Genomic DNA, 24,166 nt, shown 5'->3' with positions numbered 1-24,166 from the left:
GCACATCAAAATTACTTCTGTTTCATCCTTTCCAAGGGAGTTAAATGTCTTTCCTTGATTTCTGTGTAGTATTTTGCACAGAGGTCAGAATTGTGTGGATGAAGCTCTGTAGTTCACTTGTGAAAAGGTGAAAAAAAGCGTGTGATCCTCCACTGATGGGCAGCAGTTTGGGCCAACTAAGTAAATGTGGTTGCTTCCAGCCCCTTTTCCAGGTGACTGTAAGAATATAAAGATTGGGTGTCACTGCATATTTCTTACCCAGTGAGTGCAAGGAAAAGTTCAGCTGTCAGTGAATGACAGGTTGCAATGCAGCTCTTTTCTGTATAGGTAAAAGTGCTAAAAAAAGTGACTTCTTGGGAAGATGATGTGCTAGGGAGAGGTTCCTTGTAAGCTTTGTAAGGAGAAAAAAATCCCTATTCTAGTCCTCAGCACTTTAATTTGACAGCCACATTAAGCAGGTAACGAATGCCAGTCAGAAAAGTGTTGCACCAGCCTTCTCTAAGTAGTAGTTCTGCAGAGAGTACTGAAGGCTGAGTAAGTGGTTGAAAAACTCACAGGCAAGGTCTTGTTGTGAGGACAGAAGCCATCTTCAAAGGCTGCTGCAGTGCCTCAAGGGGGTGAGTAATTACAAGTGATGTGTCCCTTCTGCATGAGGGCAACAAAACTTCAGCCAGCCACTGGTCCATATGAGCAACTGCAAGTTCTTTCAGTACAGTGCTGTGAAAATTGGAAGAACCAAATGGAATTGCAGTATTACAATTAACCCCTGCTAATGTGCAGATAGAATGTGAGATTCTAGAGATTAGACTTACTTTTGCTTAAGAAATAGGAGCATCATTCTGGCTCTGGTTCAGTTCCACTAGAACTGAAAAAAAAAAAAAAACCAGAGTAGAGGCAGGTGGTGAAAATCTCCTGTAGGATAGTTGCCACCATAATACCTGAAATCCTGGAAAATACTGGAATAGAAGTTGAAAGGAGGTAGAGATTGGTGGTGTTCATTTGGAAGCCAAGCATTAAAAAGAGGTTATTTAAAGAAGGAGAAATGGAATACAAACTACCATTCTCTTATTGCACAGAAAAAAGATTCAAGTGAAAGAAATATTCCTGTATACTGCAGTCTCTTCTCACCTTGGGGATGGGTTATTGTGGTTTGCTCTGTTGTAACATGGAAATAAAAGCCACTGCAAAAAGTAGTACCTCTTTTTGGGAGAATATGAAATCTCTACTCCAGGTTTTTTGCTGCCAGATGCTATTTTTTCCCCTTCTTTCCATTTTAGAGGGTTTCAAAGTGTTAAGTTTTTTTTTTACATATGTAGTGTAAGTGGCTTTGGATGACTTTGAAAGTTCATATTCTAGAAATTGAGCTGTAGGCATCTCAAATATCTGGATCACAGATGTGCATCCAAAAGTTAGGCAACATAAGCATGATATACTGTCTGGGTTATAATTTAATGTAGAATGTTTCATGAAAATTACTCCAGAGGGGTAAATTAGAGCAGTCCAGAGTGGTCTCTGACATTTTGACACTAAGGTTTTTGGAGGTGCCTGGAATTTCTTGAAAGAGGCTATTGCAGAGAGATCAATAATCTTCAGATGGTTCCACAGATAAAGTCTCTATTTGTTTTTAAGTGATGGATTAATCTAGAAAAGAAACAATGAGACTGGCATGAAAACATTCATTGGTCATTGGACTTCTGAATATTTCTAGGGTTTTGCAGGTTCTATCCAGCTTCTTTGTATGAAGGTATTAGGGGGAGGCCTGTGTGACTTGAAGGATAAGTTACTGTAGTGATGTTTGGAGGACTTGCATTTGTTCCTGACTCTGCCATTATGGTGAACAAACCTGGATGAGATCCTTAAGCTGCCTACCTTGTGTTCTTGCTGAGAAAAATAAGGTACCTCAACCTACTTTTCTTTGTTAAGTTAGGAGTGAGAGGGACTATAGAAGTTGGCTATTGTTGTGATTATTCTTTCCCTTGACTGGATTACCCTGAAAGGGTTGCCAGGAAGCTCTCCAGACTTGGCTGAGGATATTTTTGCCTAAATTGGCAATTTGGAGACATACAGGCACAAACATTTTTTTTAAAAAAATAAAAAATAAATCCTGTTATCCATTATATCTGAAGTGAATCATGGTTTTATTTGTGTTAGCTTGAGTCCTTCAAAGGCTGTTGCTGCTTCTCAAATCACAGAATTTTCAGTGAATTTTTTTTTTCAGGGTAGTTTTCTCCATTTGGGTTCTCTTAGTCACAATATCCTCTGTCTTTTTAGGCAACTGTTCAGTGAATCCTTTCTCTGAGAACAGCTTAGGCAGTTTTTGTCTGCTAGCACAAGTGTAAGATAAGAATTTCTAAAAATTATGTTGCATAATTGTTTCTGCTCTAGCTGTTTGTCCTAGCTGTGTGAACACCATTTTTTAATGGACATTTTAGGACTATCTGGAGGGTATGGTTACCCAGTTACTGCCCTGTTAGAGCCAGTAAACTATGGCTCTGCAATAAAACAGGATTCCTTGATTTACTGAATGTTGAAAAATGGAGATGAGCAGGCCAGAAAGGTAGGGTGAGAAGAAAGATACAAGCAGTGACTCTAGAACGACTCTATACTTCTCCAAATATTTTTCTAGTCTTCAGTGACTTGCCATTTGCTGTGTCTTGAGCCAGAAGTGATGTCTTTTTTATCAGTACTCCTCCCAGACACCCCACCCACCCCTGCAGCCAAGGGATTAAAGCATAATGAAATTTTCATCAGGCAAATTTGGGACAAAGATCAGAACATTGTATAGGAATGATTGAAATACTTTAGAGGCCATACTGTTAAAGATGTGATGTTAGTCAATATTTTTTATTGACCAGCTTCATGTACTTCAGGAGTAATTAGAAACAGATTCTGCAAATTAAGAGTTTGTTTCTCTCCTTAGTGGTTTCTGGGTCTTACCAGCTGACTGCCAGTTATGTCATAACCTTCATTATGCTATAGGTATGTAAGGGTAAGAGGCTATTTTAAAGAGAATTTCTCAGTAAAAATAGGAAACTATTAAGCACAATTGTACAGTAGAGTGGCTGAGATCTCATTTGTAAAACTTCATGGTTCTTCTCTTGTGAGAAAGACATTTTCTGTCAGCAGAGTGGGGCAGCTGGAGTGCCTGGCAGAAGTGTGAGATCAGCTTGCAGAGGCAGATGAGAAGAGTTGGGCTGGTTCTGAGGATCAGAACATTAGCTGAGAGTACAAAATGTGATTGGGGGCAGCATGTATGTGTATCTGTGTATACATACTGGTGCATGTGTGTGTATATATATATATTTGTGTGTATGTGTAAGTAGGAAGAGAAAAACAAAGGGACACAAATTAACTGTTCAAACTAGATGCCAGTACTGCCAGAAGAACAGAAGGGTATAAAATGATTGAGTAAGTTTTGGAGTGTAGGGTTTCTACTTACTAGGGCAGTTTGACTTTATAGTGACCATTAATAGAATCTTCTTGTGATTAAGTTTTCAAGAATAAAAACATTAGTTTTGCCATTGGAAGTCTCCAGCTATCAGGCTATTGTAGCAAAGCTTATCTTCTCTATATCATATTGTTGTCAGTTTATTTCAAGCTTGAGAAAAATTCCTCTTTTTCTCATTGGCACTTGCAGACATTGGTAACTTTTTCATGTACTCTTGTACAGCCATAATAGTTAAAAATGAGCCACAGATACTTCTAACCCAAAGGTTCAGCTTCTGCAAAAGAAGCTTCTGTGTCTGAATATGGGGATAGGTCTTTTAAACTATGACATTGATGTTTAATATCCCTAAGGATTGTTAGATGAACTCTCTGTAGGCAGCTTTTGATGGAAAGTAAAATAACTTTTTGAGCAGATTATTTGATTGTGAGGTCAGAAATACCCAAGCTGGCTCTCAGTGACCTGTTAAGGACAAGCAGAATTACTGACTTCAGGGTGGTTTGTTTTCTAATAAACTGTTTTGCTTTGGCAAAGATACTTTTATTGTTCTTCCCACTCTACTTTTGACTTGAATGAGATTTATGTCTTTCTAGAGGTGGAGATGAATAGGGCAAACACTGGTCAGTAGCTGGTCAGAGCTCTGGGGAAGTAATGAATTTAGAGAATGTTCTGTGTATAAATAATTCTTCGCTGAATTGGAACTGAAGTGTAAATCTGTAAGAGTTCCTGTTGAACAGGGAATGAGGATATTGCTTTTATGAACACAGTGAAACCCAAGGAAATGAAAACTCAAATGGCAAACAAAGTATTTGTTAAGCAGTAATTTTTTTGAATTAGTGGTACTGGAGACTACTTGGCTTCAGCCAAGAAACAAAATGGATTTTGATTTGCACAGCAACTTGTGACAGTGAAGAAATGGAGTGGTTTAAGGGCACGGGATCTGTGAAAGGGACTAACAGGGAGCTGAAATAACAGGCTCACCCTGAGGTTTCTCAGGAAGTTGGGCCTTCAGTGTTTGCTTTGAGCTGTCAGAAGACTTCAGACTGCTAGGTTTTGAAGTTGGAGTATGCAGTCAACTTTTTAAGCAAGGCTGGATTTGGATGGGACTTTTGTTTGTGTTTAAAAAAACCAAGCAAACAAAACAAAACCAAACCAGCAAAGTGAGATAGAAGATAATTATTGCTCACACAGCTGATACTAAGTTTATCATCCGTATTTTTAATGTTTCCTTTAATCCCAGTTGAGACTTCCCCTATCACCTGAAGGGTGGCCACTGCTACCTCTGGTTTGGTCTTGGATGCATTTGAGGGAGTGGCAAATTCTATGGAGGTAGATTGTAAATTATGGTCAAAGGAAGAGTTTGGCCTTCTTGGCCAAACAGAGCAGCAGTGAGGTAACTGCTGAGGTGGAACATGACACCTGCTCTTCATGTGTATGGTCTGGCACAGAGCTGGGTGCTGTTGATGAGGTGGATGCTGAAGCAGTGACTGTTCCTTAGCAAAGCCAAATATGTAAATCCATGTTTTATCCAAGTAGATGCTTGGATAGATACTTGGTAGATACTAGATCCAAGTAGGACTTGCTCATCACAGTGTAGACCCACTTGTCACAGGTCACTTACACTAAAATAGATGCCAACTTCCAGGTCTGAGGTTTGGTGAATAAGAATTACAGTCTGGAGTCTGGTCAATGGGTGAGATGATAGTTGAATTCTTCTTCCTTGGAGTAGTGAAAATAGGAGGCCTGGCACCATGAAGCATTGCATTGAAAAATCCAAAAAGCAGCAACTTAGATGGCTCTACTGTTTTCAAGGAACTTACCACTTTTTTCATAAAACTTTTAAAAGCCATTTACCATTATATGTTCTGATTTTTTATTTTATTTTTTTTTTTTAAATAAGCAGTAGGATGGTTGAATCTTTTTTCCAGACGACTAAAGATACATCTTTGGTTTGGCCTTAGTTTGGCCTTTAGAAACTTCATTGATTAACCAATGTACAGATTTAATAATAAAATAGTATTGCCCTTTAGGTCAATGATTTAGTTCACTGCTGGTTTATTTCAGTTATTTTCCAGGACAATGATTGAGTGATGGTTGTATGGGATCTGCTCATGGACAGTGAATTGTTGGGGGCTTTTTGGTAGCATACCAAATAACTATCTTTAACAAAACTAGCAATTCTGTACTATATATTTTAGTGTCAGAGCTGTAGCATACAGTGTTTTCAGAGAACTCTGGTGCTTCTTTTGAAAGGCTATATATATTTTGCTGGTGCACAATATAGTTCTGGTTTTATGTTAGATATTTCCAAAAATTCTCAAAGTTAATTTGAAAATGTGGTTAGCTTTTTGCTTTCATAGAATGGAACCCAGCGAGGAGAAATAAAACATGAACACATTGGTTTTAATGCATCAAAATTAAAATGCACTGAGGTTATTTTCCAGTGTTTCTAGGCTGATGAGATGGTTTTTGAAATTCAGTTTTGACATTTGAAGGGATCATGCTGAAGGGGTTCTGTACTGTTCTGTATATAGATATGAGAGATGGTTTGTATCTCATGTGGTGCTTGGAAGAATATTTAAATTTAGAAAGAAATGTTTAAGGTTTGTTATGGAACATTGTAGACTCTTTGCTTGAGGTTAATTCTTGGTCTTCCAGAATTTTATCTTCCAGAATTTTTATATCCTTTCCTATGGCTGGTGTTGAATGGCTGACTGTCCTATGCATTGGATTTGCATCCTGCATGTCACTTGGATGACATTATAGAACTGGGCTGGAGTTTCACAATCTGACTTCACTCACATACTAGATCTATTGCAGACATAATAAATGGTGTGACTGTAGTTTGTTGGTTTGGGGACCTAATGAGAGTTAAATACAACTTTTGGATGAGATTTTATGCCCATGGTAAAAAAACCCTCATATTTGTGCCCCACACCCTCAGTTGTACTACTTGCATTGATCAGTGTCTGCTTGCTGTGCTGTTTCTGCTTGATAAGTCAGCAGCAGATATTCTGCTGCTTTTTGTTAGGCTATGCTTTTTTGCTGAGTTGTAAGACTTTTTTTGCTGAGTCTTTAGCATGCTAAATGCCAGAGCTGGCTTAAGGGATTGGGTCTTCCCATGCAGTCTGGGAAGAGATGGAACTCTAGTGACCAGCCCTTTAATTTTAGGCTGCTAATAACTTCAGCTTAAGTTGCTTCCAACTGCATTTTTTTTCTGCTCTGAGAATGTAACTGCTCTTGTGGATGAGACCAGTAGCCTGCTCTTGTCTCCAGCATTATTTTGTTGTTGCTTTTTTTTTTTTTTGTGCTTACCTCAGTGACTTCTTTATCAGCAGATAGGTTGGTGTCTGTGAGTCCATCCAGAAACTATGGCAGAAGAAGCAATCACATACAACAATCAACATTTTGTGTATCTGTTGTTGGCTGTATTGCCAATTGTTTGCCCTACATTCAATTCCCCAGTCATCAGAACAAAGCTTCCAGGCTGGAATATAAGGCTAAACAAGGTTATGGTATTTATTTTTTTTTTTCTTCTGCTGAGTTCATCTGGGTCCATGGTGGTGCTTTTAAGCACATAGTTGCAAACATTGCAACACAGCAGCTCTTTGCATCATGGTTTTAAGATGGTGCAGTCTGCCAGGAGCCTGCAGTATGTAGCAGAGGAATGTGCAGCCTGTCACAGAAAGTCTCCAGCCTCTTTTGGGTGGTAGATTACACATAAAAGTTTTTGCAAAATAAACCTGATTGATCCATTCCATAGGACTCTCTGGTGTTTAACCCAGTGCTTACTCTGCAGGAATGGAAATTCCATTTGCTTTTCTGGGGTGCCAGGCCCTTCAGGGTCTTTGTGTGCACTGGAATTGCACTGGCAAGTTGTTGTCCAGCAGGTCTTTAGTTCTGGGTTTGGAGCTGTCCTGTAAATGCCTGGTGAACTACTCCTAACTTGCCCATTCAGCTTCTCTGTACTTAATTCAAATCAGCCTGGTCTCTCCAACTTGTGTACTTTAAAGATAGGTGTGAAAGTCTCCCCAGTTGCCTCACCAGTAATGACAGGGAGCAGTGGTCAGTCCACCTCTCTGCAGTCATCATACTTGTATTTCTTCTTCACCTGCAGGTTTTTCTAGTTGGTTTCCTTCTTTTGCTGTAGTTAAATAACTTTACCAGGTGCTACCCAAATATTTTTCGTTCTTTACTGTTTACTTTTGAGCTACGTTGTGTTTTATAATCACTTCTGTTCTCAGTAGGCAACCTTTCTGTTTTTAAAAGCTGACCTCTCTCTGATGCCCTCCTTAACTTCCCTGTTGGATCTTGAGGGGTGTAGGTTTTTGTTGCTGGGGCTGAGGTGTTCTTTTGATAGCTTTTGTGTTCACTGCTCACCCTGGTGAATGTTTTACCTGGTGTTTTAATACAAAATTTTGTCTGCTTTTGGCTTTTTTTGGTGCTGTTTTTTTGGTTTTTTTATTTGGGGTTTTTTTTTTGTTTGTTTGTTTTTTGTTTGGTTTTTTTTTTTTTTTTTTTTTTTTTTGCGAGGTAGTGGGATTTTTAACAGTTTTATGTTTTGTTTTTAATAGTCTCCAAGCTGTTGCAGTCTTATTGCTGTTTGGATTGCTCCTTTTAGGGTTATGTGTGTTCTGGTTTGTTTGTTTGTAGGTTTTGGTTTTCTTGAGAGGGGTGGATTGGGAGGATTACTAATTAATTCAACTTTTTTTACACAGTTCCCTCTCTTCGAATTCATTGTCCATGTCTCAAGTATTTTTATTGCATGCTGAAAGCAACTACAATGTTGAAATGTAATTTTGCAGGCAGTTACAGGGTAGCTTTCCTATCTCATATCCTCTAACCAGATCTTGTGTACCACTCAAAACCAAAACAAACCAGAAATGGCTCTTTTCATGACTGTCCTATTAGTAATTTCCAAAAAAGCAGTCATTCCTTGGAAAAAACAAAAACCAAACCAAATCAACCAACCTGTCCATGTCGTTCTCATGAGGCACAGGGTTCTATTTGGACCAGGAGATTTCAGTTCACTGTTACTGCCCTTCCTAAACTTGCAACTTCATAATCTGCCTGAACTGGGGGTACAGCTGATGACATAACCTGATTACTTGACCGTGGGACTTCTACCATAAAGCATTTGCTTAGTTTATCTCTCCTGTAATACTTTATTCCATTACATGTGTGTGTCCTTCACATGCAGTGCCATTCCCCACCTCCCTGTTTGTTGTTCCTGTTGGAATGCTGATAAGCTGGTAGCCTCTCAGTGTTTGACTGGATTGATTTGTCCTCCTTCCACCATGGCTTCGAGATGCCTGTAACTTTGAGAGTTACTCAAGATTGTCACTTGGGCTTCCCATTTGTTACTTCTGAAGTTTCTAGCAGTCCTGCAGAAGTGTTTTTAAGGTCCAAGACTGCTCTTAGCATTCCAGTTTGGTTGACTCTGGCATGACTAATGTGCATGCCTAACAAGTTCTTCCTGTTCCCATCATGCCTAAATCCTTCCCCTCTGTATCACTGACTTCCTAGCTCAGTTTCCCTCTCAGACCATGAATGTGGAGCTGGCAGCATTTCATAAAATAACACCAAGGAAATCCTGAGTGTGAGGCTTCTGCCCAGAGACCTGAGCTTGCTCTCCAGAGCATCCATCCTGTGTTTCCATGCACTGCTGTTACTAACATGGAGTACTGTTTTCTTTGCTGAATCACCAAGTAGTCAATGCAGGTGCCCTGTGAGGTTGCTGCCTTTGCATCTGATGGGCAGTGTGCCAGCCCATTGTCAGATGTCACCTCTACAGTGAGCTGTGTGCCTACTGCAGTTGGTTGTCCCATAGCTCTGCCTGCTGCTTCATAGTCTTTTATCTGCCTGCTCCAAGGAGAACCCTGTTAATAGGACACAGGGATAGCAGCTGGAGGGTGGGCTGTTTCTAAGAGATGAGCTCTGACCCAACACATGAATGCTTGAGATGGCAAAAGACTTGATAAAGTGCAGATGTGAGAGCACCTTTTTCAGTGGCATTGCTGGTTATCGATTATAAAACCACAGTAAGGTTCATACAAGGTAGTTTTTTGTGGTTTGTTTGGGGTTTTTTAACCTTTTTAGATTTATTCCCTTCTAATGAAAGCATAACCTTCATAACCATGAACTTGGCAGTCTTCATATATAAAAAGTATGGTTTTTGGAAGCAAAGTACTATATTGTAGACAGCAGCTCTGTGTCTGTGTGAACATGTGTTTGATAAGAGACAGTGAAAGAACTGATGTCCTAATTGAGGAGCCTCTTAGCCCTACATGTTGTTTCCCAGGGCTGCCAGTGGTAGCTGCTGCTGGAAGAATATAAGAACAGGGGAAGCCTGCAAAGGTGCTGCTGTACCTCCAGTAATTTCCTATACTAGAGCTGGTGTCTTTGTGTTTATTGGTTGTTAAATTGTATGGCTGGTGACAGCATGTAGTAACCAGTGTACTTACTCATAAAATGGTGTTTTGTCTGTTACCTTGATGTCTGAGTGTAACTAAGGCATATCTGCTGTGTAATAAAAACTGAGGCCCCAATAGGATCTGCTGGCTCTCTTACTGCATCTTTCTTTCACTAACTGCAGTTTATCCCTTTTGGAAAGGGACAAGTGATTGATCATCTGGCCTGTCCCTAACCCACTTCTCTGTTGCCTCAATGCTAAGTGCTTTTGTTCAAGGTTAGCATGGTGAAGTTTAGATTATGAGCAGTTTTGTTCTGTCTTGTGCTTTGCCTAAACCACAAAAGCAGCAATGTGTCTCAAAGCTCCTCTGATTTTTCAGCAATATAGTCTGGTCTAATAAAAGCAATTATCTTTCTTTAAAAATCTTACTTCTGTTCCTTTTTGTTCAGGCTGTCCTGCATGCGTTTTTTCTTGCCGAGTACAGATGGAAGTGGTCATCATCCTTGTCCTTTTCCAGTGCCCCTTTTGCCTCTTCCTCTCTTTTTCATCTGATGTCCCTGCATATGCTCCTGCACAGGGGAACAGAGCAGAGAAACAAGTGTGGTCTAAGTTAAACTGGCAAAAAAGAGAGATCTATTTTTAACCAGATCAGTTCCCCAATCACACATGTTTGTTCCAGAACAAGAAAGGAGGCTATCTGTCTGGGGGTGGGAGGGTTGGGTGAGGCTGTTTTTATTTAAGCAACAGCTCTGAACTTCACTGTTACTCAACCATCTATGCAGTCATTTGTGATTTTAAGGGTAGAAAGACATTGAGAGATCATCTAGTTCATCTTAAGGTGTTACATCTCTCTATTTTCTACCTATGCTGACTGACAGATGGCAATCTCTTAAAAACATCCTGTCTCCATAGCAGACACTACTTTCAAACCAGTAAGAACTCCCTGATTTTGAATCATCTTTGTCAGTCCTAAAAGCACTGTCTTTAGTGTGTCTTCTCTGTCACAAAAATATAAATTCCATTTGGTTCTAATTCCAACACTGTATTTAGTTTACATTTGAGCTGTTGTCTAGTTTAAATTACATGACTAAGTTCTATGCAGATAGTGCAGTCTAGAGTGCTTTGATTTAATAGTAATTTTGGTGATCCAAAAGATTAATTTCTTCCAGCTTCAGAGTTATTAAATGTGAATTAGATGGCAAATTCAAATTCTGCTGGGGTTTGTTTCTAGTTTGTCTTGCAACATTATAACAAGCATCTTAAAACCAGTACCAAAATTATACAACATTTATTATATTTTAGAAGTTACTAATTTTTAATATATTCAAGTATGTTCTAATATACTTTTTTACTCTGTCTTGAGTCTCTTGCAAGCTACTGCTATACAGTGGACCTTTAGAATATGCAGTTTAACATGAAGAAGATCAATGATTTAAATGAACAGTTTTGAATGTTTGGCTGAATTTCAGTCTCTCCTGTCATCTGACATCTTGACATACGAGTTTTGTAACACTACTGCTGCTCTATTTCCATTTTTTTCTTAAGTTTTTAAAGATATTTCTTTTTCCTTTGAACTAAGTTCTATTTAAGCAGGGAAGTCCTGTGTGCTAATTTCTTACAGGCTTGGCAAATTATCAGTTATTGGCATGAATTTTTTGTTCAGCTGTTTATGTTGTGCCCCTAGGTGCTTATGTCTCAGCATGTATCTTGCATTTGGCAACTAACAAAAAGCATTTTAAAGGTCCAAATGGATGACTTTATGACTGTATGGCGAGTGTCTGCTATGTATAGAGTGTGTGAATTGAATTAATGAAGTTATTTTCTAGAACAAATTGCATACATTTCTGCCTGCTTCTATTAGTTTTTCTAATATAATGAAAGAACATGTCTCACAGCTAGCTGAAATACATCAAAATATAAGTTATGATTTGTCTGTAGTAGGAGAATAATACCAGTTACAGCTCTAATGGAATTTTGTTTGACCTTTTAGTAACTACAGCTCCTGGTTTTTACTGATGTCTTAACTAACTGCTTCAGGTAGTATATCAGCAGAACAAAAAGAAACCAATTTAAGAAAACCCAGCATCTCTGCTGCTAATGGTCACTGGCAGCTTGGGTAAAACTGTCAAGTAATCAGAAGAAAAATTTTAGTATCTTTGCTGGCAATGAGAACAGAATTTCCTTTAAGGTTTTATGTGTAGACTCTAAAGGTAGGAGTTGTGTGTCAAGCTGCTGTCTGAAATCTATGCAAAACATTATTTTCTGGCTGTTGGTTTGTAGTCTTAGTTTATAATATGCAGCAGCTATTTGTCAGGATGGAATTGCTTGCTCTCTTATAAAAGAATGGAAATGTTGCTTGGGTGCTGAACTTCCAGATGTTTAGTGCCTAGAGAAAGCTTTTTCTTTACCAGCTTTCAGAAATTATGAATCATCCTGCTGGTGACACAGGGGGAAGCATCATAGTAGCACCTCAAAACGTTCTTGCCAGTGAATTCTAAGGAAAGAAAGAATCTAGGAGTTGGAGCTTTCCTTATCAGATCTCTGTAGCATTGTCTTCACTACACTTTTACAGTGTAGAAGCTCTGGGGACCTTAAAAAGCTTTCTAAAACAGTTTGGATGTGGTGTTCTTAAAAACATTTGGTTTTGGATATCTTTCACTTTGTGGACTTGTAGGAAAGAGTTCTGCTAAATCCTTTCAAAGAATTAATTGAAAAAACCAAAAAGACTTGGAAGGAGAATGCTTGTGCTGGAAATACTTTGTCTCGATTCCAGTTGTAAGGTGAATGATCACAAACTCTACATTAGATCTTTGGTAGTACTGAAATGGTTTCAGGTTTTACTTGCAAGCTTCCTTTAAAATGTTTTTATTTTACATTAGTATCTCTAATTCAGGACTTCTTGCTCTTCCTCTAGAGCAGACTGCATAGTGCTGCTGGGGAGGATGAGTAGTGCCAGTCCTTCTAAGTGCTTTCTAATTTGAGCACTTTGTAATTTGTTAACATGTTTGTTACGGAGACTGCACTTGCACATTGGGTACATGGGTTTTAAGCTCATTTTTAGATAGGGAAGCAGCATGTGGTTTTAAGTTGCTCACTTTCTTTGAAAGTGGGGAGGTGAATTTGGCTGAGACCTATCTAGTTCAAAACACTCAAAATGTAGCCAAAGTTACTTGATGCACACTATTTATTGGACCAAATGTAGTATTTGCCTGGTTTGTCTGTCTGCAGCTGCTAAAGGGAATGTTGAATCATTTAATGTCTGCTGGGATCAGAGAAAGGTGGGAATAGCCAGGGAGAAAAGACCAGTTCTGCTTTAATATGTTAATACTTTTTGTTAACAAACCAAGAGTTTCAATGTGTAATCTGAAGGTAGTTTGATGAGAAGCATAATATAAAGCATAACATGACTAATACTAAGCATATTGGGAAACAAAATCATATTTCTTAAAAATATTTAAATAATCCCCATAGAAAGTCATAATCAGGTAGAGTGCAGACTCTGTAGTAATAATGTTAATAAATTGTAATGACACTGAATTGATTTATTAACTTCATAAAGTCTGTTTTTTCTGCTCCGGTTCATAATTGTGCAGTTGGGGAAAAACAAATTGCTTAAGTAGGTCAGAGCAAAATATGAACAGTGTTATAATATAAATATACATATTGTTATGTAATTTTATGAAATGTTACAGATTATGGTATCTTAACCTAGAATACATTGACACTTGTTCTTGGTTGCTTTTGACATTGAGAGTAAACGTTTATCTGAAGGTACAGTCCTTACTCTGGATGTGTTTAATAAGCATGTTCACTGTCTTGAAAGATTAAGCACTATTTTGATAAGAGGAGTTAGGTCTTCATATTTGCATTCCAAAATTGGAAATCCACTTTTTAACAACTTTTTACTGAGTTATTTGGAACATACTGAATGATGTTTTTATCAAAATGAGGGTTCCTAGAATTTATGAAAGCAAATAGTGAGCCATGCAGGGAGAAAAGCCTCAAACCTCACTGACTTATCTTATAATGGGCATTAGGAATCCAATAACTGGAGTATTACTTTTTTTTTCTCCCTCCTTTTCAAAAGCTGGTCACAGAGGGAGATTAGATTAAATATGAAAAAGATGGAAGGAGGACAGAAGTAGAGGAAGAGATGGAAGGGGAGGGAGAAAGGGAATGAAGGATAAAACTACATGAAATACAGAAATTAACACAGTGGGCAGAGGAATTAATTCTGAAGAATTTGGGGTCTGATGGAGGCAGGAGTATGCACTTAAGCTGTCAGCTCTAAAATAAACAATTGCTTTTTAAATTTGTATATACCAGTGGTATTTGGCTTTGAGGATACATCAGTACCCTACTACTTCCAGTAAGGAGCTGCACAGAGGTGAGCTGCTGTGGCTTCTCCACCCCTGTCCTGATGATGGGATGCTGAGAAGGCTGGAAGGAAGCCCATGGCTTGGAGGGCTCCCTGGCTTGGCAAGAGATGGGAGCTGCTGAGTCTGAACTCACACCTGCCTTTCATCACCTTCACCTCTTTCACTGAATAAATTGTGATTATTGGTCATTTATTCCCCTTCTGTAATACCTTGCTGCACCTTGCTTTGTGTGAGGCTGGTAATGCTGATCAGAGGAGTGTTGTGTGCTTATGGCTTTGTTACAAAACAGTGTCTGGTTCAGCAGTTCTGATCTGGTGCTTGGTAAGAGCCAGAATCACCTGTGCCAAGTGCAGAGCCATCCTATCAGCTTTCACACGTATGGTGTTGTGCTGCTCAGATAAGCAGGGATGGAGCTGGGGGATGTCTGCCTAAAACTGCACTCCTCCCTCTAGACCTGTGGTGAGAGACTTGTAGACATCTTTAATGGCAATGACATCTCTAATATGTATGAAACAAAAAAGCAAAGCTGTTCATTTATTGTCTTCAGTGATTTTTCTTGTGTTTAAAGAGAGATGGCTGGTTGGTTTTGAGGAGCATGTTCCTATCTATACCTTGCTGGTCAGGATTTGGATAGGATTAGCAGAAGTTTATGAGATAGAAGGCTAAACCAAGTCAGAGGTAAATATGGAAGAGCAGGGGATCATGGTGTGCATGATCACAGAAAGTAAATACCCTCCTGAGAAGCCTCAGCATCACAATTGCTGTTTTAAAGAGGACGTAACCCTTTGTCCCATTCTGGTGGTTCCTTTTTGCATCATTATAGCTTTTATTATTTAACAGTAGCAGACTCTTACTAAACATTCAGAAGAAGATGAAAAAACTCTTTTTTTTCCCCCACTGTTCCTTCACTTCTTTAGTATTCTGGAGGAGCTGAGACTTTTCTATTTTACTTCTTGCTTTTTTTTTCTGTCTCATATCTACTCTAAAATCGTGTCCTCCCCTCCCTCTTTTGTGTGGGTGATAGCATCATGCTACTGTTCTTCATCATTGCAAAGAATATTTTAAATTTGAAATGACTAATGGTTTCCCTATTACATGCATGATTCTGACAAGAAATAGTAAACATTAGGGCTGTGTTAACACTACTGTTGCTAGGATGGGCAGCCAAGGTGGTGGAATAACCTTGTGATATTGGCTAATACTTGGATCATACTTGGAAAGCTGTCTCTGCAGCTGTATGGGCTAGAAATATTTTTAAGTTCTGATTTTTGGTGTTCCTGATGGGTTTTTGTTTTTAATTAAAAAAATATTCCTAATTAAGAAAATAATTTTAAAATATAGCTATGCCTGTACTCTTTCTGGCCTAACTGCATAGGGATCTGTGATGGATCCTCACTTAAACTTGATCTTAATGTCTTGGAAATACAAACGGCTTCAGTGGTTGAAATACAACCCTTGGGAGTGATGTTCTGAAGGTGCTCAGTTCTAGATGACTTAATTTAACTTCACAATTTAGCAGCTATCTCTAATGATGGGTTGATGATGGGTTTGTGGTTGACAAGAACTGCAGCTGCAACTTCGTAGAAGCATTGTAATTTGTGGCAACCAACCATCATTAAAAACTGCCTTGAGTTTAGAGGTGGGTAAAAGCAGTTTTGTGCTGAGCCAGGATTCTCTGCTTGGGTAGAACCTGGCTTTTGCTGTAAATTTTGTTTGAGGAACTCTAAATACTCAGATCTTTTTTTAGCAATGCTAAATAAGCCTACATAACCAACTTGTGTGATTTCTGAGTAGTCCTGGCTTTTGTAACATGTAAATATTTATTTTACCAAAGTGAACAGTGAACTTAGGAACATTTGTCAGAGAAACCCAGTTTGTTTCATGAAGCTGATGGATTGTGTGAGCTGTAGGAAGAAGGTGGTGTCTGGCTGAGTGTCCAGTCTGGGCGTACCTAAAAGTCACCATCATCCCTTTATAGATTGTTACTTTTACCTTTTATTACAACAGCAGCACTGATCCTGCAGCTGAGTAGACATGGATTTAAATATATTGAATGCAGCTTTCGTTAAGGTGTTGCAGGTTCACTTTAGAAAATGACCTGGACATAAGCAGTCCTCTTATTTTTAACCCTGATTATGCTGTTGTTTAAACTAGATTTTCTTAAAATAGTAGCTGCTTTCTGACCTTCCTTAAGATTAGCTACTTAGCTAAGCAGAACTTGCTAGCAAATTCACACCTAGCAGCTCAGGTTTTTTGAGCATGTAATGATTTTAGGAAAACCACCAAATACTAAGTCTGTCATATAGGAAAGAGAGAAATTCTAAATGTGTGTTTCCAAAATGCAGTAGTTGGAGGAGTTTCTTGTTTCATCATTCAGTCCTGAGAATGACTGAAATAATATGCTGTGCCCTCAGAAGTATTTAGTAACTTTTTCAGTAAGTAGATTGTATTTTAAATAGAAAAATTGCAGATCTTGTTTCCAGCTTCTGAAGCCAGTAGATTGTGGTGATTTTCTTCAGATCATCATGTACTGGCAATAATGAACCTTCCCTGTTGACTAAATGTGTTGAAGGAGTAATGCAATATAGACTGTTTTTAAGACTCTCAGATATTTCCCACAAGGAAGAAGAATGTTATCACATAATAAATTATCTCCTGTTCAGGGAAATCTACGGTTTTTAGACGTGCTCCAGTGTTTATGAATTTTTCTAGATGAAGTCATTATTCTAGTAAGTTGGAGGTTTCTTCTGTGGATGTGTGTAATTGGACACAGGCAGGGTAATGGATTCCAGCCACTTTACTTAGTAGCTAAATTATTTTTCCTATTGTGTAAAAGTAGTTGAGCAAGAAGGCCTTTTTTAACTCGCATCAAAATATGTGTTAAGTGGGACTGTAGTGGAAAAACTAACTTTCTGTTTGCATCTAGGCTGCCTGCACTGAAGGAGAAGCTGAAGTCTGTAAGATGAGTTAATTCTAGAAAAAAAGGTGATATTTGCTTTCAGAATAGGAAAAATATCATCTGTGTGTTTCTCTAAATTTTCACTTCAAAGCCCACTTGGGACTTGTAAATAAACTGCTGAAAAAACTGTCTTCTATTCTTGATAGAAAGTGCTTATCCACTCAAGTAGATGTTGAGTAGTATCTTGAACCTCTCTGAAGCTACTCAATCTTACATTCTTGGAAGCAATAAGTAAATTAATGTTTTCCAGTCTTTAGAATATGGTTACCATTGTCTCTCTATATCTACACACTTCTGTAATACTGCTGCTACAGGAAGGAAACATACAGAAGTGTAACATGAAGGGGGTGTTTTCTCACTTTATTCCCCTCACACCTCCCTCCCCTCATTGTAATGACAGTTCTCTCTCCCACAGTTTAACAGATATTTTTGTGTGTGAATTGTCCCATTGTTCTCTTACATTGCATCACCCAAAATCAGAAAAGGAGTCTGCAGTAAACATCATGAGGCCATTTGATCTTGTCTCTTGTTAAAGGGTGGAATCAAATATGGTTACAGTATTGCTGACACTGGCCTGGGTTTGGAGGCCTTTGAAGGATTCTCTGGTGATGGCAGCTGAACATCCTTCCAGGCAGTCAGGCCCTGTGTTCATGTTTCTTACTATTTGCATTATTTAAATTGAACATATTACAGTGTGGGTTTCTTAGCATCTTCTGTGGCCAGATGTTCCCCTTAGTCTGTGAGACAAGTAGCTGGCCAACAGTTTTCTTGTCTTTCTTCTCATGAATTATAGTTGTTCTTCCTTTATACTCATTAATAAGCCGTGCTGCAAATTAAGTGTCTTCATTATGCCTCTTTTTCTTCTACTTTGCTGTTTTTCTTTCTTCTCAAGCTCCTTTACTTCCAGTTTCTCCAAGTGAATTTACTACTGTGGCTGTTGGTAATTTTTGCACTTGTGCCCATTTCCTCTGAGGACATTTCCTTTCCTGTAAGAAGCTGCTGACTTCTTCTTGCTCTCTTTGCTTCTCTTGCCTTCTAGAACATCTTACATATTAATTATCAACATTTATAAAATTCTGCCCTAATAAATGTGAGGTGGGATAGGGTGTTGCCATTCTCCTTACTCTCTTTTCAAGGTTCATGAACTCTCATCTTGACTTTCTTGTGTCTAACCAGATTTTTTTTTTTCCAGAATATATCTGCTAAGCAAAAATGTCCTTGGCTTGTATGACTGTTGCAGAAAGGCACTCACCAGACTTCATTATTGTTGACCAGCTCCCTAATATCATCCATCAAGTTGTCCCCTTTCAACACAGGGCAGATACTTTCAGATACTTCCCTGCCTCGGAGCGCGTGTCCAGATGCCCTCAATAAAGCTGTCAGTGAACGTGTTCCTGCTCCTTCATTACTAAGCTCTATTCTCTGATATTGAGTAATGGGAATGAGCTCACTGAATTGTGACATCTGGAAATGCCACAGCCTGGTGCTTAACAAAGTTTAGAGTGCATGGCTTAGCAGGGATGCTGCTTTCTGTGACTCTGAGTGAGATGGGCACTGCACGTGTGAGGGATTGCAGCCCCCTGTTCTGATGAGGAACTTTATTTTCTCCTTTTCCAGCTGCTTCTCCTTTGAAGCAGGATTCTGTGAGGGTTTAGCATTATTTTAATGTGTTGCATGATCCCAGATAAAATAGAGTTAAAAAATTTAGATGTTAAAATTCAGGAGCAAAGCTTGTTCACTTGTGTACAGCAACACGACCAAACACTGCTACTGCAGCTCTGGGCATGTTGGAGCTTGGAAATCCTCCCAGCTGAAGCAGAACAGCTCTGGGCTTACAAAAGGATGAGCGTGCTGACTTGTCAAAGTGTCTGATCCTACAGCCCAGGGTGTCAAATAACCTCAGGGCTCTAGAGGCTTTCTTTCCTTCTCTGGTTATAAAAGATGGTAGGTTAAATAACTGTGATTAAGATGTCTGTCTAAATATCATTTTACCTCTGAGTTCATCAAGTTTAATTCCTTTCACTTCAAAGGCCTACAAGTTTTTTAATACTTGGAAGTCATCAAATGAAACAAAAAAAGTTCTCATCTTTTATGAGTGTGGAGAAATATTCTTGATCTGTTACCCTTCCTTTCCCCTATTCTTCCCACCTTCTTCTCCTTTCTCTTCCTCCCCATTCCTAACAGAGGCCAGTAAAAGATGAATTTATTCATACTTCTTGCCTTCTTCTCCACCCCCCAACTTAAAGAATCCCTTTACTTTTTTCCTAAATGTAGTGGTAACTAGAAGGCAGCTTATATCCAGTGCTGTTTTGTATTAAAAAAGGACATTTTTATCAGTGTTTGCTATATGATGTCACTGTAAGATCTTGGCATGCTGACTCTTCCTGTGATAGCTGACTGATTACTAAAATAGCTTGCACATGTTTGCTTTCAGTAAATATTTTCAGTAACATACAGTGAACAGGTCAATAATTGGTTTAGGTGATATTTCTTGTAAAATATAAGTATTAGGGCAGTGGTAAATGTAGTGTGCAAGAGACTATTTTTATGGGTTTTTTCAATGTTTATATAGATTTATACCCTGTAACCTTCATGTGAATTGCTCCAGTTCTCCAGGAATTGTAACAGATTAATGCTCAAGTTCAGATCTGTCCTAGTTTCTTCATTAATGAAAATGGTGTAATAGTAGCTCAAGTGACACATGGGGCAGAACTCTGATCGGGTGACCCATGCTCCTGTGTTTCAGCCACATTTTCTGGCAAGCCTTTAAGGTCAGTGTTTAGGGTGTTGGATATGTGCATATATTTCAGTCTACTGTCAAGGAGAGAGTATGTATTTATGCTTCTTTGGATGACAGCAGTTGGATATAAGGAAGCAATATTAGTTTAAAGTATTTCTGTGTTGCAACTATGTCTGTAATTCAATTTTGCAATTGAAACTAGAGAAAAACAATATATATGATTAGCTGGTTTTCATGGAGTAGCACCTGACAACCTCTATAGCAAATAACTGAAACAGCTGCCTGCTATTTAGATTAGAGCTGGGCAAGGCAGTTCAATAAACAGTAAATTAGGCAATGGCTGGATGGAAAGGTTGCTTGTTAATATGCTGTGGCACCTGTAAATAGTTTGAGATGGAAATATTTTTTTCAGTGTCTGGCTTTAAAAAAAAATAAAAAAATCACAAAATACAGATCCTTATGAATTAAGAATTATTAAGCTGCTTCTAAGGCTCTGGATTTGGTCACTTTTGATTCCTTACAGCTTGAAACACCTTCTACCAGCTTTCAGCTGCTGAATATCTGGGGTGCTCTGCATCACTCCTGTTGTTAACACTGTCAGCAGGAAGTGTCAGAGGTTCCTGGCATCGTGGTGAGAAGCTGGATAAGCCATCAGACAAGTGAATTTCAAGTTCTTTTGGTTCAAGAGGGCTCACTCAAGCTCACAGCTGTTTTGCTTTTTAATAAGATTCTTCACACTAAATTGAGTAAGAGAGCTACTTGAAGCTGATTGTTAGAGCCCTCCTAGGGAAGCACAAGCATCTAGTATGGTGATTTATTTTTTAATTTTTTTCTTTTAATAAACAAACAAACAACAACCCCTTACTTGCCCCCAGTTTTCAAACTGGATGGAGAGGGAGCAACAGTCAGAAGGGTGAGTGTGTTCTGCTATGTGCTGTCCTGTAGGACTTGAATCTTCAGCATCTAGTGCAGATGCTTGCTGCACAACATTGGATAAAGGGACTCTGAGCATCACATCTGCTGCCTCTTCTGCTTTGCACTGAAGATTTTATCTTCTGTTGTTCTCTTCTGTTTCATTTCAAGTGCTTGGAGGTACAAATTTTCATTTGAGGTCCAAAAATTTGTTTCTCAAAAAAAGTCCCCATTTTATTCTAAGAAATACAGGTTAATATATGGATTTTTTTCAAGTTGAAAACATACATATTTCATATATCCTCAGAAGAGGCAGACAGTGTTTCTAGTTCAGAGGTATAAGCATTTATGCAGGTGCCAGACCCTTCCCTTGTAATTCTGTGTCTGGTTCTGGGCACTAATGTTCAAAAAAGCAAATTTAAACTGGAAAAGGGAGTAAAGAAGAGCTGTGATGGTCAGAATGGAAAGATCTCCTCTGAAAGGAAACAATGAACTCGTTTAGCTCAGTGAAGTGGAGTCTGAAGAGGCATACAAATTCTTTCTATAAATACTTGGGGAATAATAACCAGGAAGGGAAGAGAACTATTGAAACTAATGGACAATGTTGGCACAAGAACAGCTAGGTGCAAGCTGACTGGGAAAACATTTCAGCAGGAAATCAGAATGTTTCCAGAGGTTCTGAACTTCGCTGAGGTTTTGAGGCAGCCTTCTAATTTTTCATTTTGGGGATTTTGTCTTCATTATTCTTAGTATTTTTTCAGATGTGGAATTTGGATCATTTAAGAGCAGAATTATATAATATAATTATTCCTTATGATAGCAGGAGCCCTGAAGGTCCCTGTCAGCCTTATTTCTTGAATCCTTAGAGTTTGAATTCTCTTGGGCCACTGGCTGCGCTGAACCTTTGGTCCATACTGCACTTTGAAGACAACTGTGATGGTAATTAAGACAAGTAATTCTGTTGGGTAGGCTTACATCTTCTGTGAAGACATGTGGATACCTTTAGTGGCTCCAGGGGAACAGGGAGACAAGTGTAGGAGAATACAGAAGTTGAGAGGTTGGAAAAACATCTTTAGTCAGATTTTTTGATGTATAGCTACCATTTATCCAATGAATAGAGGTTTAAATTTAGTCCCATTAGTATATTTATGCTACTGCTGCCACTAGTACAACAATATATGTACATAACCTTTACTTTTTCTGTTGGTACTCATTGACAAGGACTTCCAAGGCATATGCAAATCTTTCAGTAATCTGTTTGACATTCAGTGATGGTCTCTGGACATTTTCTTCTATTGTCTTTTTTAGGTAGCAGTAACCATGCTTCCTAGAAGGAATTCCATTTTGACAAGAAAGTAAATGCGTAGGTTTCCCTGAATTATAGCTCTCCACTAAGTGTATTACAGCTAATAAATCTCATAATCCAAAGATAAAGGTCAAGAGAATAATCCTAAAGTCTAATTTGAATCTTATTCAGGCTTGTTTCTGTGTGAGTGTTTTCAGGTCTGTTGCAATCTAATGGTTTTGTTGATACCACTTAGGGGAACAGGGATACCTGTCTTGAAAATGGTAGTAAAATGCCACTTGTTGATCTGAATGGAAAATACTATAACAATGTGTACTCTACTAAATGTTAGGTAGTAGTCCCTTCTGGCCTTATGCTCTTCAGTTTGTATTGAGCTTTTGCTTTTTTTTTTTTTTGGGGGGGGGGGGAGGGAGGAGGGGAGAGCAAAAGAAATAAAAGGAAATCCAAAAGGAAGATATGACCTCAGCTTCCTCTTCTATTAATCATCACTGAAAGAAGGGAACTTGTCCATTTAAATCAAATGAGGAGGAAGTTGCTGTACCAGCAGGAGGTCACAACAGGTTTTGGAAAGTTCTGAGAGGACTGGATGCTGCTGCAGGGGGGCTGCAGAGGCTGAGAGCCATGTCCCTTTCTGCCATCATGTGCTAAATATCTTGTGGCACACCAGGCAAAGTGCAGGGGATGGAAGAAGCAAAGTAACATGGGCATGAGAGTCCAAAACCAGATGCATACAGCTATGTGTGTACCCCTGTACCACTGCACCCATCCCTGGCACACTGTGCAGGGAGTCATGGAGCTGGGCTGTGACGGATCTGCTCACATGGAAAAGCTCTTGGCCTCAGTATATTTTAAGAATCCCAGTGTAGCTAGAAAGACAGGTTCTGTTTTACAAAATGCAGAGAATGGTCTAGGAGTTTCCCCCAAATTAACATCAGATACACTTCAGGAGTTAGGGGATAGGTGTGTCTCAGCTGGGGGGAGGTTGCTTGTTGGACCTATTTGTGATCAAGAATACTGTGTGCCAAGTTGTTTAACTGAAATGTCTTTTAAAATTATTTTTAAAGCATTACATAAGGGAAAGTGCACTCTTGTTTGTATAATCCACTTTGATTTGTCTCCTTTCTGGAAGAACTTTATTTGCTTTTCTTCTCTATGCATCCCTGTTCATCTCAGGATTAGAAATGCTTGTTAAACTTGAGAGGACTGGGTATCCAGGAGCCATGTGCACTCCCTTGAGAAATTCAAGTTTGTGTAGTTTTCTGTTGCTTGTGTATTGATGCCTAAAGCTGCCAAGAAAAGTTTGATGCCAAAAAGTCATCTGGTTTGTCTCTTTCTTGTTAGCCTAGTGTATAGATTGGTACCAAACTGTTTGATAGAAATGCTTGTTTGTAACTGTCACACTCATGTGACTGAGACATGTTCATCTTACTAGAGATTTTGCTCCACTCTTCCCAGAGATTTTGTGTTTAAGTGAAGGGGTAGTTAGTGTGGCAGGGGTATTGTTCTGTGTTTTCTTTTTTTCCCTTCTGTAAAGGTTTCCTAATATCCAGGTGTCTAAGGCAAGGCTTTTCCCACTCTTGGGAGCAGGCTAATTGGGTACCAGTGAGGGACACTGAGCATTATCCTAACTGTTACAAAGCAGTTTCATTTTGTCCATTAACTATCCCACTAATCTTATTTTATCACACGAGCAATGTTTCTAGAACACTAAAAAGAATTACAAAGAACGTTTTTAAATGCCATGGCCTGCTCAGATACAGTTCTTGCAGGGATTGGGCCCCTCCTTGCTTGAAATGGAAGAGCACTGTTACTGATTTTCTCACCAACTGTCAATATTGTTTCTGTGATTGTGTCTTTTTTTTTTTTCTTCCCTACCCCAGCCCACTGTTTGTAACGTGGAAGATCGGTCGAGATAAACGCTTGCGTGGCTGCATAGGTACTTTTTCTGCCATGAACCTGCATTCAGGACTCAGGGAGTACACACTTACTAGGTAAGATTTTGTTTTCTGTAGC

General features: G+C 38.8%; 1 protein-coding gene across 2 annotated transcripts in view; it reads left to right on the top strand.

The window, feature by feature from the left end:
* Positions 1-24,166, top strand: part of AMMECR1 (AMMECR nuclear protein 1) — a 70,315-nt gene that overhangs the window by 9,280 nt on the left and 36,869 nt on the right. For both annotated transcript variants that reach the window (XR_011728608.1, XM_071757588.1), the window contains exon 2: positions 24,034-24,144. Coding sequence is in view for 1 of the 2 variants with exons in the window: in XM_071757588.1 (XP_071613689.1) it covers positions 24,034-24,144 (111 nt within the window). In the remaining variant the exon portion in view is untranslated. The remainder of the gene's footprint in view (positions 1-24,033; positions 24,145-24,166) is intronic.

The sequence above is a fragment of the Heliangelus exortis genome, chromosome 14, assembly GCF_036169615.1.
Source record: "Heliangelus exortis chromosome 14, bHelExo1.hap1, whole genome shotgun sequence".
Lineage (NCBI taxonomy): Eukaryota > Metazoa > Chordata > Aves > Apodiformes > Trochilidae > Heliangelus > Heliangelus exortis.
The sequence above is the reverse complement of the archived record's forward strand: the minus strand, read 5'-3'. Positions and strand labels throughout refer to the sequence as shown.